This window comes from Girardinichthys multiradiatus, chromosome 8 (assembly GCF_021462225.1).
Source record: "Girardinichthys multiradiatus isolate DD_20200921_A chromosome 8, DD_fGirMul_XY1, whole genome shotgun sequence".
In the NCBI taxonomy this organism is placed as follows: Eukaryota; Metazoa; Chordata; class Actinopteri; order Cyprinodontiformes; family Goodeidae; genus Girardinichthys; species Girardinichthys multiradiatus.
In genome coordinates this window covers 35,544,602-35,559,313 of record NC_061801.1, presented here as the reverse complement: position 1 = coordinate 35,559,313, position 14,712 = coordinate 35,544,602, and the positions used below count along the sequence as shown (strand labels likewise).

Sequence of the window (14,712 nt, the reverse complement as noted above, 5' to 3'; positions counted from 1 at the left end):
AGGAGTACTTCGAGGATCTCCTCAATCGTGCTGTCACGCATTCCCTGGTGGATGCAGAGGCTGGGGACTCGGGGTTGAACTCTTTTGTCAACCAGGCTGAAGTCACCAAGGTGGTTAAAAAGCTCCACAGTGGAGCGGGAGATCGACAGACAGATCGGTGTGACTACTGCAGTAATGGAGACGCTGCGCCGGTCCGTTGGGGTAAAAGAGAGCTGTGCTGAAAAGCGAAGCTCTCGATTTACTGGTCAGTCTACTTTCCTTACCTATGGCCATGAACATTGGGTCATGACCGAAAGAACGAGATCCTGGATACAAGCGGCTGAAATGAGCATCCTCCGTAGGGTGGCCGGACATCTAGAGGAGCCAGTTGAGGTGGCTCGGACATTTATACAGGATGCCTCCTGGACTCCTTCCTTGGGAGGTGTTCCAGGCACTTCCCACTGGGAGGAGGCCCAGGACACGCTAGAGGGACTATGTCTCTCAGCTGGCCTGGGAACGCCTTGGGCTCTACCCGGAGGAGCTGGAGGAGGTGTCTGGGGAGAGGGACATCTGGGTGTCTCTACTGAGTCTGCTGCCCCCGTGACCCCGTCCCGTATGAAGCAGAAGACGTCGAGTACAAGTACGAGCATGAGTAAGGATCTTAATTTTGGTCGAGAATCTGCCTTTCTCATCCTGCACAGCCTGCTGGATCCTTAGAGCAAACACATGGTTTTGGCCTCAACCAGTTGACTTTTTTGTCCTAACCCACTCAGGATCTTTTACTGCATCCAACCTCTGCAGCGGTGAACCGATCTGAGAGGCCTTGCTTGTGTAGCTCAACAATCCTTCCACTCTCAAAGACAAAAGCATTATTAATGCTCAGATTTCGACATTTGAGGGGTAATGGTACTAAACCTTTGTGTTTGAATGTAGTTTTGTCTAATCTGTTGTCTTTTTCTGTTGCTCCAGTTTCACCCCTGCTTTTAAAATTCTTTGACAGGTTCAGACTGGGCTATTTGAACAAAATACCTATGGGTCATAAAAGCATTCAAATTTTAAGACTCAGGGATGTGATCAGCGTGGGTTAAAAATATGTTATGACTCAATTTAAGATCTTGGATGTTTTGATGTGGCCTTGGAGAAACAGTTTTTGCGGGTAAATGTTCAGATCTGATGCATTATCTTCACTATAGTCACATTACTATTGTAATCATTGCCTTCTGTCATTCTGACCTTTAAAACTAAACTTAGCTTACAATCTGAAAAAAGTCCTATGTTGATAACATACATAAGCATCTAGTCGTTTCAAAGAAATGGCGATAAAAGCATTGTTGTAAAGTAAGACGTCACTTAGCTTTTGTTCTTTTTTAGATTGTGTGGTTTAGCAAGTTCTTTGACAAATAAATCCCAAAATTAAATAGGAATTCTTCTATTGTTGTTTTTAAGCTGTGTGATCATTTTTCAAAAAGGAGCAGTCCGACTTCTCATTTCTTCATCTGATTTTAATTTACCAAACTCTACTTTGTTTTTTACCTCATGCTTAGTTGTTTCTTTTTTCATTGTTAGAAGGAGTATATTAAATTTTTGAAATTGGTTGTATGACCTGGATGTTAAGTTTAAGTTGCAACAAGTAAAGACATTGTTTTATTTACTCACTTATTTAGTTAATCACCTTTTTTTCAACATTTAAACAGACCCTGCTATAAATTAAATACATTCTGCACTGTAAATGGGAAGGACCTGGCAATGCAAAAATTACCCAGTGGTATTCTGACTGCAGTGAAGCCATCTGTACCTAAGTGCAGGCTGGAAGGAGGGGAGCTCGTTGGTGAAGCTGTTTCTCTGCGTTGCCATTCCTCTAAAGGATCCAGTCCCCTAAAATACGAGTGGCGAAGAGAAAGCAAAGACCCCATGCCTGCTGGTGCCACACAGGGTAAGTCTGACCTCTGTTGATCTCATCATGTTACTGCACATCAAAGTGTGTGTTTTTGTGTGTGTGGGGTTTGGAAAAGGAGGGACGGTGTTATTGGATCCCCTTCACAAAATCGAAAGAACCATTGTCTTCCTGACTCAACACTGGCTGCCAATTAACTCTCCCCTAAAAGGGATTTACTGTGGTTTTTACAAATTATTGAAGTGATGACTCATCCAGGAGAAAATATGAAGAAATAATGATTTCAACTCGCTAGATGAGCATGCAATTATCTTTCATGGTCTTGATGTCTCAGCTGCATATCGTTGGCATTCTGTCCCTATTTAGTGAGTCTTTACATTGTTTGCCGCAAACTGCAGACAGTGGCTTGCAAAAGTATTCACACCCATTGAATTGATTTGTATCTATTTTGTTAACACTTTTTTTATGACAGACCAACACAAAGTACTGCATACCTGTGAAATGTATGGAAAATGACACATGATTTAAAGAAAATCTTTTACACATATTATTTTTACATTTCTTCTATGTCTTTGTGAAGCATTTTGTGATCTTTAATAGTAAAACAGTCAGTCAGTCATTTTCTACCGCTTCTTCCATAGTGGGTCACGGGGAAGCTGGTGCCTATATCCAGCAGTCTATGGGCGGGAGGCGGGGGTACACCCTGGACAGGTTGCCAGTCCATAAAATTTACTTACTCTCTTTACAAAAATAAAATCTTAAAAGGGTGGTAAACAGTATTTTAGCCTCCTTTACTCTATTATCTGTAAATAAGTTTAATTGCGCCCCATTACTGTCCTCACAAATCTGGCTTGTATTAAAGGGGGGTTAGAAGAAAGCTGAAAGAATTTTCCTCAGCGATTTGTCATAAGTGAAGTAGAGGACACATCAAACGTGAATGACGGTACCCTGGTCTGATGAGAGCAAAGTTGAGCTTTTTGGGCTTACATGCAGAAAACTATGCACGGCTGAAAACCAGCACCCTGAGCACACCATGCCCTCTATGAAACATGGTGGTGACAGCATCATGCTTTGAGGATGCTTTTCTTCACCAGGGACCAGTTAAAGGAGAGATTAATGGAAGTAAATACAGGGTAACACTGAAAAAAAAAACTCTAGAAGGCTACAAAAGTCCTCGGACTGGGGTGGAATCATTTAGATGAAAGAATTAAGAATTACTAATACTTTTGCAAGACACTCAAGATGGGTGTCCCTCTCTAGCAACAATGTTGTTGTTTTTGTAAATTTCTGAAGTAAAAATTACTCTTCTTCATGTGGAGACAGCAGAAATTCTGAATTCATACCAATTTGAGCAGCTTATAATGGAGTGTTTTTTGTTTGCTGGATTAGATCTCTGAATGTGAGCATGTGAATTACAGACAGCGCAACCGGGGAGTTGAGAATCAGCAACCACACACAAAGCTTTGCAGGGATCTACCTTTGTGAGGTGAACAATGCTGTTGGAGCTGAACGCTGCAGGATCAGCCTGAGAGCCAACAAATGTAAGAGGAAAACACACACACCCACACACATGCATAATCCACACATGAAATCGTTAGGGACCCCGATTTGATTTAAGGCCTCTGATTTCCCTGTTTTGTAGCTTTGCCACAGTTTCGTCATGGCTCTACTTTGCTTAAATGTGGCGCTCGGTGACACAAGTGTGTCACTCCTAATGACGGCAGTAAGAGGTTGCTTTTAATGTCTAGAAATAACTGTATTTATGTAATGTTTTTGATTGTGTTTCATGTCAGTGTCTCTCTGCTGTTGAGTCACAAAGTCACTGAAGAGTAAAGCCAAAATGAGTGCTTCCTGTTGTTTATCTCTCATCTTATGCAGTTTGCTGGAAACAAGAAAAAGGTAGCTGCAGAAAAAAAGGAAAACATCTGTTTAAAGTGCAGCATGTGGCTAGACTGTAGCAGAACTACCTGATTTTAAAAGGAATCCAGAATTTCCCCTAAACAATAAATCTATTAATATATGTGAAGAGCTCTGACTGCGATAGAAAGCATGGAGCTGTCTCATAGGGGATGAATGTTGTGGCTGAGAGCTAGTAGGGAGTACACTCAGAGATTCAACCTGCTATGTCAAACAAAAATCATCTCTTTTATATTTACACTCCAATGAAAAGACTGCGTTGTTTTGGAATCTTGGTCTCCTGATCCGTGGAGCGAGCCTCTGACGCTGACATCTTGTCGAGTCTTTGGCTCCTTGACTCAGCGCTCAGAGTTTTGGCTCCGGGCAGCGAATGATTCATTTTCATTTCAAGCGCAGGCTTCTGTTCCAGACCAGAGGTTCCGGCCCTGCGGCTCAGGAACACTGCCAAGGGGTTTCAGGATAATCACCAGGACATTATAGAATGAGTTTGCCGCATAACCTTTTTTCCCCTGCTTTTACATGTCTCTCTTTCTTGCTGTCTTATGATAATGGTACCTCTTTAAGCCATTGGAACATTTTGTAGAAATAACAGATTCAGGTAAACATCTTTGTTTTAGTGAGCCACTAATAAATATCAATATATTACCTTTCTTCTTTGAAAGCTTCAGTTTAAAGCTCATCCATCACATTTCTTTTAATCACCTAACACACAGAAATTAATGGTAGCACAGTGTGAATTTACCTTTTGGGAGACGGGGGTAAATGCTAACGTTTCTAACATTTTTCATCACTTGGAAATGGAAGAAATGGAAGCTGTGGGTCAGATGCTAACTTCTATTGAATTCAATTCAGTTCCGTTCATTTACATAGCGCTAATTCACAACACATGTCGTCTCAAGGCACTTCACAAAAGTCAGGTACATACATTCCAATTAATCCTAACCATTGAACAGTGCAGTCAGATTCAGTTATTTATTCAAATTGGATCAAACGTTTTTCTGTCTAAGGAAACGCGGCAGATTGTATCCAGTCAGTGACTGGCAGCATTCCCTCCTCCTGGATGAGCATGTAGAGACAGTGGACAGTCACTGGCGTTGACTTTGCAGCAATCCCTCATACTGAGCATGCATGTAGCGACAGTGGAGAGGAAAAACTCCCTTTTAAAGGAAGAAACCTCCAGCAGGACCAGGCTCCTTTAGTCATTTCACCTAGAAAGAAAGAACAGATAAACTCTGAGCCAGTTTTCAAGGTTAGAGTCTGAAAGAGAGCACATATAATTAGTTACAGTAAAAGCTCAGTCAATCGCCATGTCTAGGAGAGAGAAAGGGTTAAACACTGAAAGACAGGTCCATGTGGATCATTGGTAGAAGGTGAGCATTAAGTTCTTGCCAGCAGAAGCTTGGACGATGCCCCTCTCCAGAAAGGTGTCACAGGTAGACACAGAGCCAGGCCATGTGTAGCTTCTAGGAAGAGAAAAGAGAGAGAACATAAAGTTAGAAGCTGAAATAACAGCAAATAATGCCAAATTGGAGAACTTCTGTGTTGTGTTTTCCATAAACAGCCCTGAAATGATGTTTGAACAGGACTTCACCAGGTGAATGGTTGTAAGACTGTATTTCCTCTGAATAGGTCAAGTAGAACAACTTGACCGTAAATTAAAAATTGTTTTCAAAAAGCTCATAAATATGTATGCAAATATGTCCAGATCAGCTCCATTGTTTTGCGTCCTCTAGATGCCAAAAGTTACTTTTTTTTTTTTTACTGCAGACAGTTTGATAATCCATTTTTTTTTTTTTTTTTAGTCTATTAATTTCCATAATTTGCTCATTTTATATATAAATAGGTAAGTCACTAAGAACCAACAGAAACAAGGAAACTGCATCACTTTTTAAATACCAAGTTTAATCTAGTTTTCATCCATATAACAAAGTGTTATTTCGGCTGTAGGTAGCATGAATTAAATCAAAATGATAAAACTTCAGGAAAATTTGGAGGAATCCAGTTTCTGGAAGTACATATCTGTATTGTGCAGGGCTGCTTTCATGTTCTGGGATATCAGAGTAAAGAGAATAGAAATGCATGATGGATTTTTCAGATATTTATTTTATTAATCTCTAAAATTGCAACAAATGACAATCAAGAAGCAGCATAACTATCTTTTAAATTTGTAAACTACGCTTAAATGGAGTTTAATTTCAGGAATACTGTTCAGATAAACCATTAAAAGCCAAAAAAATATAATATGCAATTCATGAATTCAGCCATCTCACCAGAACTGTGTAGTCTCTGTGGTGCATCTCCTACGTTTCGTATTTTTGAGCTGCTGTCTGCTGCAGCATCACCCCAGCTGCGCAGAGGTGAAGAGAAGGGACACACATCAACAAACCTAATTAGCCCTGAACCTGAGATTTCTGAGGAAACGTGAATGACCGGCGCGGAAAAAAATGTTTTCGGTTCCAGGCAACGTGCTTCGGGTTCCATACATTCCAAACAGACATTTCACAGAGCTGAGAGAGACTCCACGATATATCACCTCAAACAACCTCTAATGGGTAGCTGACATCCATTTCAGTACCATCAAAATGCTGCTTTTATTAAAAGGGATAGAAAAAATTGGGGAAAGGAGTTTCTGTTGCCTAGCAATTGATTTCACAGTTAAATTGACAGTATCCAAAATCAGCAACAAATCCACAGTAAAAGCAGAGTCTTAAAGATTCTTTGTCAGAGTGAAAAATTGTGTTTTTCATGCTGGGCTTACAGCTCCAAACAGAACTGCAGTGATTGGTGGCAAAGCTGTGGGGTCGCTTCTCCTCATCCTCATCTTCCTGGTGCTTGCTGGGCTCCTGTGCTGGAATCTGAAGGACAGACAGCACCATGACAAAGAGTCCTCCAACGAGATCAGGTAAATCCTCGCAGCTCGTTCTCAGAGAGAAGTTTGCAGAGTTAAAGGTGATAATAAGCAGAGGACTAAAACCTCTGCGAGAACATAATGTACCCTCACGCCTTCTGTTCGTTCTCATTTAAAACACAGAAGCTCCGTGAAGCCAAACGGTCCCGCTGAAGCTAAGTTTAGTCCGCTTAGTGTAAACATTTAGATCTATTCAGAACAAAAAAAAATGTTGATTAAAAGCAACAGCAGCAAAAAAATGGACAGGTAGTGAACCACTAAGAAACAGCTAACAGCAAAGCTGCTCAGAAAGAAATTAAAACAGAACATCAGTCAATTAGAGCCATGCGGGAAAAATAAGGAAAACAAAAACACGAAACAGGAGAAACAGGACTGGTTCCTGTGGAAAACCAGTCTGGACTTCTCAGTTAGGGTTCCGTTCTTTAAACCATGCATCCATAATCGGAAAACTATTTTGATTTAGATCTCTAAAATGATTTCATGTTGCAAATAACCTATACAGTGATGGGCACACGGTTCAGGAGGCAATCAGAAGATCTATTACCAGCCCTCACTGGTAATCTTTGTTCGGTTTTCAAACTGGGCAATCATCCAAGATTAAAAAGTGAATATAGAATAACAGTGAGTGCTGGTTTTAACACTGGACATCACCCAGAACAAACCATCTCCATGGTGAAACAGGGTGGTGGCAGCATTTAGATGCTTTTCTATAGAATGGACATGGACAGACTGGAAGGTGGATACATAGCAGCCCTGGAAGAAAACCAGTTAGATGCTGAAAAAGATTTGAGACTATCAATATCATTCCACATAAAAATATGCACCACCTTGTGTCGGTATATCACATCCAATCACATTAAAATACGGTGCAACATAAAACAATGTGAAAAAATTCAAGCAGTATAAATACTTTTGCAAGGCAATGTTTATCATTTAAACCCTGAAAATAAAGTTTTACTTAATTGCAGATCATTTCACTCTGTGTTAGCATCTCAATTAACTGCTTTACTTGAATGCTGATATCCTGGCTGCCTGGGAAAGTTAGCCAACTCAGTGACACCCCCATCTGTTTCAGCCTGAGACTTAAACCGTACTGTTCTTTTAAACTTTGGAAAAAGATTTGAAAGAGAGATATAAAGTCCCCCAGAGAGGAGAGGACGTTCCAAGGTGCTGATTACTAATTGGGAGCTTAGCAGCAGATGTACTGACGGCTTCTCTTCCTCTGGGTACGCCTCCACAGCCGTCTGCATTTCAGCCTCTATAAATGTGTGATCAAAACCCCAAAAATCAGAGGGTTTCTTTAGTCATTTCCATCATTTACAGTTTGGAAAAGACTTAAGAAACCTTGATTTTTGGGGTCTAGTTTTATGCCTCTATTTCTTTCTGCATTAAGACTGGCCTTGAGATTCGCTGTGCGTTTGTGCATAAAACTTTGACTGTGTCAATTCCTAAAATTTCTGTCCTAGCCTTCGAATATTTTTTTTGCAGTTTTTGCCTTTTAAGGCAAATCCAAATAGGCTGCAACTCTGCCAAACAGGAATATTGTCCAGGCTTTTCATTTGATTACTAACTAAGCAAGTTGGACATCAACTACAGGCTGTTTTTACAACTAACAAGATGCTGAAATAATTCTGGCTGTATATTTGATCACTATTATTGGCAGAATTGGTGAACTTTATTTAAATTGATTGAGTTCCTGGCATAGACTTGGTTTTTAAACATATTGTTCAAAATTTTAGTATAGTCAAGGTCAGGGCAATGAGAAGACCGTTCCACAAGCTTAATGTTAATGTGCTTTATCCATTCCACGTAGTCCTCCTTCTTCATTATTCCACCCACTTTGTACAAAGCAACAGTGCAAGACACACAGCATGATGCTTCCAGCACCATGCTTGACAGTTGTTCGGGCCTTTGGTTTGAAAGTCTTACATCGACTCCAAACATACTTCTTTTTCTTGTGGCCAAACAGCTAAATATTTGTTGCGTCTGACTTTAAATCTTTTCTCAAAAGAAAACGTGTCCTTGTGGGCAGCTGTAAATTTGTGTTGATTTAGAAGCAGGGGCTTCCTTCTTGGGTCAGCACCGTCTGAGTCCATGGCAATGTAAAACTGGTTTCACTGTGGAGAGTATTGTTCCAGCACATTGAAGGTGGAAAAACTCAGTAAGATTCTGTTTTTATCAGCAATATCCTCCAATATTGAGTCTTTATAGTTTTGTCAACTATAAGTAGTTTAAAGTGATGCCCAAGCTTGCCTGCAGAGGTTATCACATTTCATCTCTCCAAACTGACATTATAGTAAAAAATGTTGTGCCTGTGGAACACTAGAAATGGCATCAGCACGCGTTTGCTTGTCCAAATTCTGAGCACCGGTTTAATTTACACAAGGGTTTGAAGGAACTTTCATTCAGTTTTTGGGTAAACCCAAACTGAAACCTGACAAACAGTAGCCTCCACAATTATTGGCACCACTGGCAGATATGTGATCAACATCCTTAACAAAAACCTTCAAGGATTGTTTTACACAGTTCCATTTGTTTTTAATCTTTTTGTTTTTTCTTACGTTAGATATGAGCGAGATTAGATAAGCATTTATTTTACTCTAGGCATTTTATGACTAAATATCAGCACAGATCTATCCTGCTTGAATGGCATGTTTTCTTCCCTGTTCCCATTTCTGTGTCACATTATATTTATACCCTATGGAAGAGACAACCAAAAGATTCAGGTAGGTGTGTGGCACCGATAAACTTGGAGACTCTGGACAACTTTAAATTGTACAGTATAAACAAAGTGTGTTCTTGTTTATTTCATAGGTGTTTTAGTAATATAGTTATTCTTATTTTATAGTTAGTAGCACCTATGAACTAAAATACTTAAAAATACTATTTGTTTTACAGTAACTGTTAGCAGTGATATTATCAGTGAAAAATAGATATATATTATATTATAACATTGGATTTTTTCCCCACTGAATAAATCCATTGAAACTAAAGGATTTTTTAAAGTTGTCAGTGAGATTAGAATTCTGCAATAAAAGTAAGACTTCGAATTTGTTCACATTTTTTTATTGGTGTCAATACATATGGAGGGTTTATGTTAGTACAGTTCTACTTGTTCTGATCTCACTAGCTGTGATAAACCCAATAGTAGAGTTACTCTAGTATGTGAGGTTATACTGTAAGGGGCCTAATTGTGGAGTGGGATCTGTAATTTATCTAACAATGGCTTTTATTTTAAAAAGGTCTGTATATTTCTACCACAATCAACCCATTAACCTTAACCCAAACCTTTATTTTGCTGCCTAGTCTATTGGTGTGAACTTTGTTTTTTAATACACAGGTTTTATTAGATGTAGTTTTGTTATTATAATTATTACGTGTCTTAAAAAGTACTACTCATAAAAATATAGCCTTTTTTGATGAAAGCTGATGCAAGGTGGACTGATTTATTAAAGTTATAAAGGGCCCTCATGTCAATTTTAATCTATTTGTTATTAACATTTTTAAAGTGAGGACGGATACTTTTCCACTGTTTTTACATATTTCCACACTTAAGTAACGTTAGGCATTGAATAAGACTAATATTCTTTTTTGTTATTATTAATATTATTATGAACACCAGAAGAGTATTTGCAGTTTTCAAAGAATGCATGAGAACATCTGCATTTCCTTTCCCAAGGGGTTCCCTCCAGCTGTGAAACGATACAACAGTGAAACTAGGCAAAAAGAGGCATACAAGACAATGAAATGCATGGCTTCTCAGGGGCGATGATCTATAACTGACCCTTCATTTGACATCTCTGGAAGGGTTTCTCCTTCTGCAAATAAACGCCATTTCCCAAAAACTGCTGAAGTTCACGTTGTGGGGAAAAGGGAAAACAAACAGCCCACAGAATTTTAAAGCAGACGTTGAATTGTGAGGCCTGTCGGTGTGGGAGGACAGTGTTGTGTACAGGAGACAGGTAGATGCTCTCCTTGACAGTGCTGGTGTGGACTTCTCCATGTCTGTAAAAGAAAGAAATTCAGTTCCTCTTTACACTAAAAGTGTACCATAAAGAAGAGTCAGAAGAGCAATAAAGCTAAATGGATCTTTACCTATCAGGTAGAGAAACTCTAAATGAGTTTCACGGTGCTAATTTAAACAGTTATTCATCAAAATCAGCAGTCAAAAAACTTTTCTTTCAAATGAGGCTTGAGGTTACACTTATTGAAAACCTGTGCTGTAACCATGGAGACGGGAGTAGCTAGAGGCATGGCTAGCACATGGATGACGCCACCACATTTAGACAGACTTGTCTGAACTGACATAAAACCACAGAATATCATACAATTTCCATTACAGTGCAGAGCAGAAGTTTACATACGCTCATTGACATGAATTTAACAACCATTTTGACCTATTGTCAATCCATTTGAACCATATTTGTAATAGAGAAAGGTGATTATACTATATGCAGCTCAACAGAATTTTAAAAACGAGAACTTAGTTTACAAGTTTGAATATAGTGAGCATTTTCTCTCCTCCGCAGTGGCTCGAATACAGACATACACCACCACAAATGTCTCTTAGAAAATTCCCCTTTAGTTGCACACATTTGGAATTATCAGTATTCATGTGTTTTTGGGATTGTTTTTATGTCTTTACTCTATAAGAACACCATAGTGAACAACATTACTGCTGGTATCGCTGCCTTTAAAAATAAAATATGTTTTGAACTAATAGTTGAGGTGAGCTTTTATTTTTATGGCTAGTTTATTGTTAAGCTAACACAGAAGGTTAAAATGATTCAAACCTGTAAGATTATAAAATAAAATTGATATTTGTATACAGCTGTTCCCAGAACACAGTTCTAATTAGCATATAATAAAACATACAATTCATTAGTTTCAATTTTTCTTTATTGATTTTATTTATAGATCCCAAGTGATCTACCGTACATGTCATTGTGTTTTTCATTTATCAAAAGAATAAATATATTTACATACTATTTTGGCTAAATTTTCTTTTAGCATTAATTTGGTTTGTTAATAGGTTTATAGTAAAATAATGTAACTATTTACTTGTTTCTTACAAACATTGCTTTTTGATTGTGCCAGAAGGTGGTTAATTTCATTTTTAAAACTAAATACAGCCAAATGATGGCTTCTATGGCAACACTGATACGAGACGTTAAACTGAGCCAGCACAGGCGCTGAAGAGCCAAAATAGTAAGCTGGGAGAAATTGTTCCAGCTTTATGAATATAAAACCTGAGAGGGACACTGAAAACTGCAGCCAATTAGTTTCTTTGGATCTGTCACTGTGAGGTAGCGAGGCAGCTTTAAATAATGTATTGGTTGATTTATAGATCTTTAGATTATTATTCAAGCTGGAAACAAAATATTTCAAGTCTATTTACTGCAAATATGGAAAAAAACATGAATGAGCTTTTTGTTAATATTGCCTACATGATTGATGGTTTAAAACCAGCCCAGATAACAAAACAGTAGACCAAAGCAAATGTGAAAATACCCTGGAAATATGTTAACCATGAGCCATTTGATTTAATTTTGTGCATATTGTTTGTCAGCTCTGAATTATTCCATGTTACACAAACATCCAAATACCACTCTTAGAAAAATACCTGAGGCAAGAATTTTCCATCTCGACTCACCAAAAAAGTTCTCCTTTTACTCACAAAAACTGGATTACAAGAAAAAATATGACAAAATCAATCAGTTTTCTTTGACTGAAAGATATAAAAAAAAAAACACCTTAAATGCAAAATGGAAAGTAGCTGCTGAAAGTCACCAGAGTGAATATTATGCTGCAGCAGAAAAGAAAATCTCTGAAACTAATATCCTCTGGGAAGAGCTTTTAAACATGAATTCTCAGGTATTTCTTCTTCTACCTACAGGGCAGCATTATTTTAGAGTAAACTTAATACTGTTTGCTCACTGTGAGCAAAGTCAATTTAGTTTAACTCAGTTAATTTATACAGCAGTATTTCATATGAAATTTCACCTCCATTCCAAAGCTCCAGTTCTCATCCAGTTACATAGAATTCAATTTGTAGCACATCTCTGATCAATCTATTTCATTCCAATATAATACAATAGCATGGGAACATTCAGGTCCAATTAAATGCGGCCTAATTCAATCATACAGTTAAATTTAACTGATCATGCAATGCGATTTGGGGGGAAAAATAAAATGTACACAGTTGATGGCAGCAACAGTCCCATCAATAGCTTTGTCCAGGAAAAAGACACAGCCAAACACAGAACTGCTGGGCCGGTAGTACTTTCTAAAGACAGACACCCAAAAAGTGTATAAGAGACACAGTTAAACACAACTATACTGGGCAGGGTATACTTTCTTTTGGAAATACAGTGAATAAATGGAAGCAACAGCTCCATCAAGCAATTTGTCTTAGAAAAAGACACAGCTGAACACAGAATCACTGGACCAGCAGTATTATCTACTAGTAAGAACTCCTGAATGGCTTTATCCTTAAAATAGATGCAGCTGAGAACAGAGAAACTAGGCCAGGAGTACTTTCGAAACAAAGAGCACAAAGTCAATGGTAGCAATAGCTCCTGAATGATTGTGTCTGGAAAAGAGACAGACCCAAACACAAAATCACTTGGCCAACAGTATTCCCTACAGGAAAGAAAAACAAGGAGTACAGCAATAGCTTCATCTTTGGCTTTGTCCAGGAAATAGACACAACTAAACAGAAAATCACTGGACCAGGGCTACTTTCTACAAAAAGGAAAATACAAAGTTAAAGATTATGGAAGTAATGGCTCCATCAGTGCCCATTTTCATGACAAAGTAAGTTATCTTTAAGAAAAAAAAAAGACTAATGAGTGAGCAGGAAATGTAAATTGAAGCTATACATTTTAGCATCTCTAAAGAAAAAAACATGAAATCTTTGTCATTCTCAAACATGTGGATTTGGTGCCTTATTGTAGTAAGTTAGACAGTAAAAACATTTGAGCATGTTGGAATAAAAAGAATTTAAATTCTTCTCGAAGCAGCTGCTCTCCTGTTTTATCTCCCCTCAAAATACTTTCAGCTCACCGCTTCTCTTCTATTGTGATGTTGAACAGGGATGACGCGACGCCACCAGACAGCTGCCCGGTGAGCTGGCGCACAGGTCGGAATGCTGGCCAGACCCCTCAAACCGCTTACATGTGGGCAGGTCAGAACCAGGTCAGCACACACAACCCTTCCAGCTACTGCCAAGGACAAACACCAGTCAAAAATGCACTAGCTGGATTTGACAGCAAGCACCGATATGCAGTGTGATGCACAATAATTTTTACTCCGACACTGCGGGGCTGTTTGAGGCAAAAAAGTTAATACTTAAATAATTATGTATTGTTAATGAAACATGTAGGTTAGGATTTTCCAGCTGTATTAGCATTTCCAAGTAATAATAAAAACACATTTAAAACAAGTTTACTAAATTGAATATAATTGAAAAGTGAATGTATTTTCTTAATTTCAATTAAAAAGTGAAACGTATAGATTCATTACATACAGGGTGATTTAATTTAAGCATTTCTTTCAAGGGTAAGCCTCCAGAGGATTGTGAAAGTACAGCACAAGTATGTACTGTGCAGTACAAAGGCATACTTTCTGAAGAAATCTGAATTTCTGGTTTTCATTGCTATAAGTCAATCATCAGATTTTACAGAAAAAGCAATATATAACTGTGTGCAATATATCTATATAGGAGATGAGTGTAAATGTTTTAATTGATTTACTGAAATAAATTAATTTCTCAATGATCTGTAATTGTATGTGAGCTAAAAAAAAAAAGAGTCCCACCTTTGAATCAAAAGAGATATTTATTTCATAATAGACCTCATTTGGAAATACTCAACCATTCAAAAAAATGTACACGATCAGGTATTTCATTTTTCTGGGATGAACTGACAGGACTTGACATATCAATAATCACATGCAATGGGTTTTTGTCCACCTCGTAAAACCATTCCGCTTTTTTGCAGACAACACAGCAGCC

The 14,712-nt window shown here is 38.2% G+C and overlaps 1 protein-coding gene across 1 annotated transcript in view; it reads left to right on the top strand.

Moving 5' to 3' along the window:
* The window catches only part of LOC124872519 (coxsackievirus and adenovirus receptor homolog), a 38,358-nt gene extending 23,880 nt beyond the window's left edge, over positions 1–14,478 (top strand). The window contains exons 6-9 of the mRNA XM_047372636.1: positions 1,760–1,912; positions 3,292–3,414; positions 6,551–6,692; positions 13,793–14,478. Of these exons, the coding sequence (XP_047228592.1) occupies positions 1,760–1,912; positions 3,292–3,414; positions 6,551–6,692; positions 13,793–13,991 (617 nt within the window). The 3' untranslated portion in view covers positions 13,992–14,478. The remainder of the gene's footprint in view (positions 1–1,759; positions 1,913–3,291; positions 3,415–6,550; positions 6,693–13,792) is intronic.
* Positions 14,479–14,712: the final 234 nt, after the last annotated feature.